This window comes from Pundamilia nyererei, unplaced genomic scaffold, assembly GCF_000239375.1.
Source record: "Pundamilia nyererei isolate P.nyererei 1_Seehausen unplaced genomic scaffold, PunNye1.0 scaffold00068, whole genome shotgun sequence".
Classification (NCBI taxonomy): Eukaryota; Metazoa; Chordata; class Actinopteri; order Cichliformes; family Cichlidae; genus Pundamilia; species Pundamilia nyererei.
In genome coordinates this window covers 3,201,811-3,204,878 of record NW_005187469.1, presented here as the reverse complement: position 1 = coordinate 3,204,878, position 3,068 = coordinate 3,201,811, and the positions used below count along the sequence as shown (strand labels likewise).

The window sequence follows — 3,068 nt, the reverse complement described above, 5'->3', positions numbered from 1 at the left end:
TAATTAAAAGTTCTTTATTACACAAATATCAACAGCCTTTTAGATTCAAAACTGGCTTAACTGTTGCTAGCACAGATTCAACAAGATAAAATAAACATCTTGGTCCATGTTGATAGCCACACGCAGTTGCTGCAGATTTGTCGGCTAGACATCCATGAAGCCAGTCTTCCCCTTCCACCACATCCCAAAGGTGCTGCGTTGGATTGACATCTGGTGACTTTGGAGGTTTTTTTTGAGTACACTGGCGTGTTCATGAAACAAGTTTAAGAAGTTCTGAGCTTTGTGACGTGATTAGATATTTGCGTTAACAAGCAGATGAATCGGCGTAAAGTGTTCAGTGTTTGTTCGTTAATATAAAAACTGATCTGGTCAACAGATAGGAGAGGAGCCACTATCGAGTGCTCAACATTTGTAGGAATTCCTTCAGGTCCACTGGAAAAGCATTTCAGGTGAAAACCTCATAAAGACCTCAATGCATGTTTAATGCATAAATTAAACATTTATAAGTTTTAAAACAAAACTGAAGACATCAAAATTTGAAAATTAATTTTAAAAAAAAAGAAAGAAAAAATTGATTAAATAGGCGTTTTGCCTTCTAAACAGTAAATATTTTAATCTGGTCAAATGACACCTTAGATGTATACTCACTGTAACATTTCAAAGATGCAAAGAAAAAATGTTTGAACTGCTATGCAGTTTCAATTTTTCTTTGGACACTAACTAAAAAGTTGAATAATAAATACTTAATTAACTTCAGTCTTTTTCTTACAATTGTCTAAAACTTATTTTCTCGATGAATATTAAACAAACATCCACAGAAATGTATTTAAAACTTACAAATAGCATGTATTGTGCAATGCAGTATAAAGGTGTACATAAAAACCATGTTGTACATCTTCAGAAGAATAACATCTTCATAACAAGCCTGGGAAAAACTTAAATAAAACAAACAATCAAACAACCCCCCAACCTCTTATCATACTATAGCATCCATAGATCCAAAGCAGTTTTAATCATGTTTATTATACACCAAACACCGACAACATTAAAACCACCTGCCTAGTACTCTGCATGTCCCACTTGTCCTCTAAATAGGGCAAAGGTCTTGTGGGTTGAATCTTTATAGTAAGGCAAGGCTGGTGCTGCTGTTGGGGACTACTACCACATTGTTGGGTATTCTTCATGTAAGTGAGTTGTAGTTTTAATGTTGTGACAGATTGGTGTATATTTAAAGTTACTTAATACCATTTTAGATTATTTCATTCATAAAAAAGAAGAAGAAGAACAACAACAACAACAACAACACACACAAAAAAAACTAAAAATGTAAATTGTGTATGTTCCATACAATTGGAAATGCAACATCCGCACAAAATTGATAGAAAACTCAAGTTACAATAGAAAGAAAGCAACAGAAGCAAGATTCAGCTATAATTTGGTCACAAGGTTTCTATAAATAGACTATTCCATCCATCCACACCACAAGCACAGAAGGAAGGTTCTAGCTTGTACAGATAAGTTTTGGAGATTAATTCAACCTCGATACTATAGGCACTGTACAAAAGAGAATTAGGATTTCTGGCCCATGCACTAGACCCACTCCCACTTCACATGTGTTTCCGGATTTTAATCCGACTAACAGACTTCAACTTTGGAAAATAATAACTGTACTTGTATGTTTGTTAGACCACAGGGACAAAACTGCCTTGCAGGTTTTAATGATTTTGTTCTTTAATATATTCTTCTGGTTGCATAGTCTAACACCATGCTGGCTGCTCCAAGTAAAGCTGGTTCTTCCAAGTCTGATGTTACAACCTTGATGTTTTGGACAGAGAAGAGCGCTCTCTGCGAGATGACATGCTGCACTGGCGCCTGGTAGTAAGAGGCCAAGACTCCCGACAGAATCACTTGTGAAGGGTTGACTATGTGGAGGATGTTGATGATGCCCACACCCAGTGCAGTGGCGGCTAAAAAGGGTAAGAACACATAAGGAAGTTATATTTTATCTTTTTTTAAATATATCTTTTAAAACATTACCACATAATCTAAATAACAGGCTGCCTATTTCCATCTGTTGTATGCCAAGTTTTGAGATTTCTTTCATATAACAAAAGGGGTGTGTTATAAACGGTAACACACGGCTGTGTTAACCCCACAGAAAAACTCCTACTCAAATAATGCCTACTGTAAATGTAAGATGCCCAGTAATATGTCCACGAGTAATTTATTTATAGTATTGACTCTTAAGTTAAATTCAGGCTGTTGTGTACATGTGAAAATAAATCAGATTTAGACTAGAGATGGACCGATCCAATATTACGTATCGGTCCGATACGGACGTAAATTACTGGATCGGATATCGGAGAGAAATAAAAAAATGTAATCCGATCCATTAAATATAAAAAAAAAACACCTCACAAAACTTGGCGACATGGCGTAACTCGGCCCATAACCGTAGCACGTCGGAGCAGTGTGCTCACATGATAGAGCGGCTGTGTGTATTTGTAGCCTCAACCAGCATTTCATCTGTGATCCCAGAGAGAAGCAAAGCAAGTGTGTAAGTTCATCTCTGAATGTTTGTAAAGCATTCCCATGTTAAGCTTAACAACTGATATATGGAGCAACTGCCTCTTCTCTCTCCCTCTCCTGTTGCTACTTCAATCATGAAACTGCTTAATGATCAGCTGATCGGCTTTTCTGTCGCGAGTCCGTCTCTCTTCTTTGTTTTTGGCCCACTTTGCACCAGAAAGAGGAAACCAGTGGCTGAACAACAGCAGCACGTTTAAGCTTGATAAGCTGCTGTTAGAATTTATTTAATATTACTTTCTAGACCAGGATCTTTTTCTACGTAGCTGATGGCTGGTAACTGTGCAGGGGCGGATCTAGCAAAGTTTAGCCAGGGGGGCCGATAGAGATGTGACGTCATTCAGGGGTAAAACCGCAAAGAATTCTGGGAACTCGTGGCAAGAGGTACTAGCGCACGTAGGCTTTCAATTGAAATCAGTTATACAGCGATAAAATGAAACACAAAAATGGCAAGAAGCTGTTGTATTATTAACTGCAATAGC

General features: G+C 37.4%; 1 protein-coding gene across 3 annotated transcripts in view; it reads right to left on the bottom strand.

Moving 5' to 3' along the window:
- Positions 1 to 3,068, bottom strand: part of gne (glucosamine (UDP-N-acetyl)-2-epimerase/N-acetylmannosamine kinase) — a 25,792-nt gene continuing 22,724 nt past the window's right edge. For all 3 annotated transcript variants that reach the window (XM_005736317.1, XM_005736316.1, XM_005736315.2), the window contains one exon: positions 1 to 1,967. In XM_005736317.1, the coding sequence (XP_005736374.1) occupies positions 1,732 to 1,967 (236 nt within the window). In that variant the 3' untranslated portion in view covers positions 1 to 1,731. The remainder of the gene's footprint in view (positions 1,968 to 3,068) is intronic.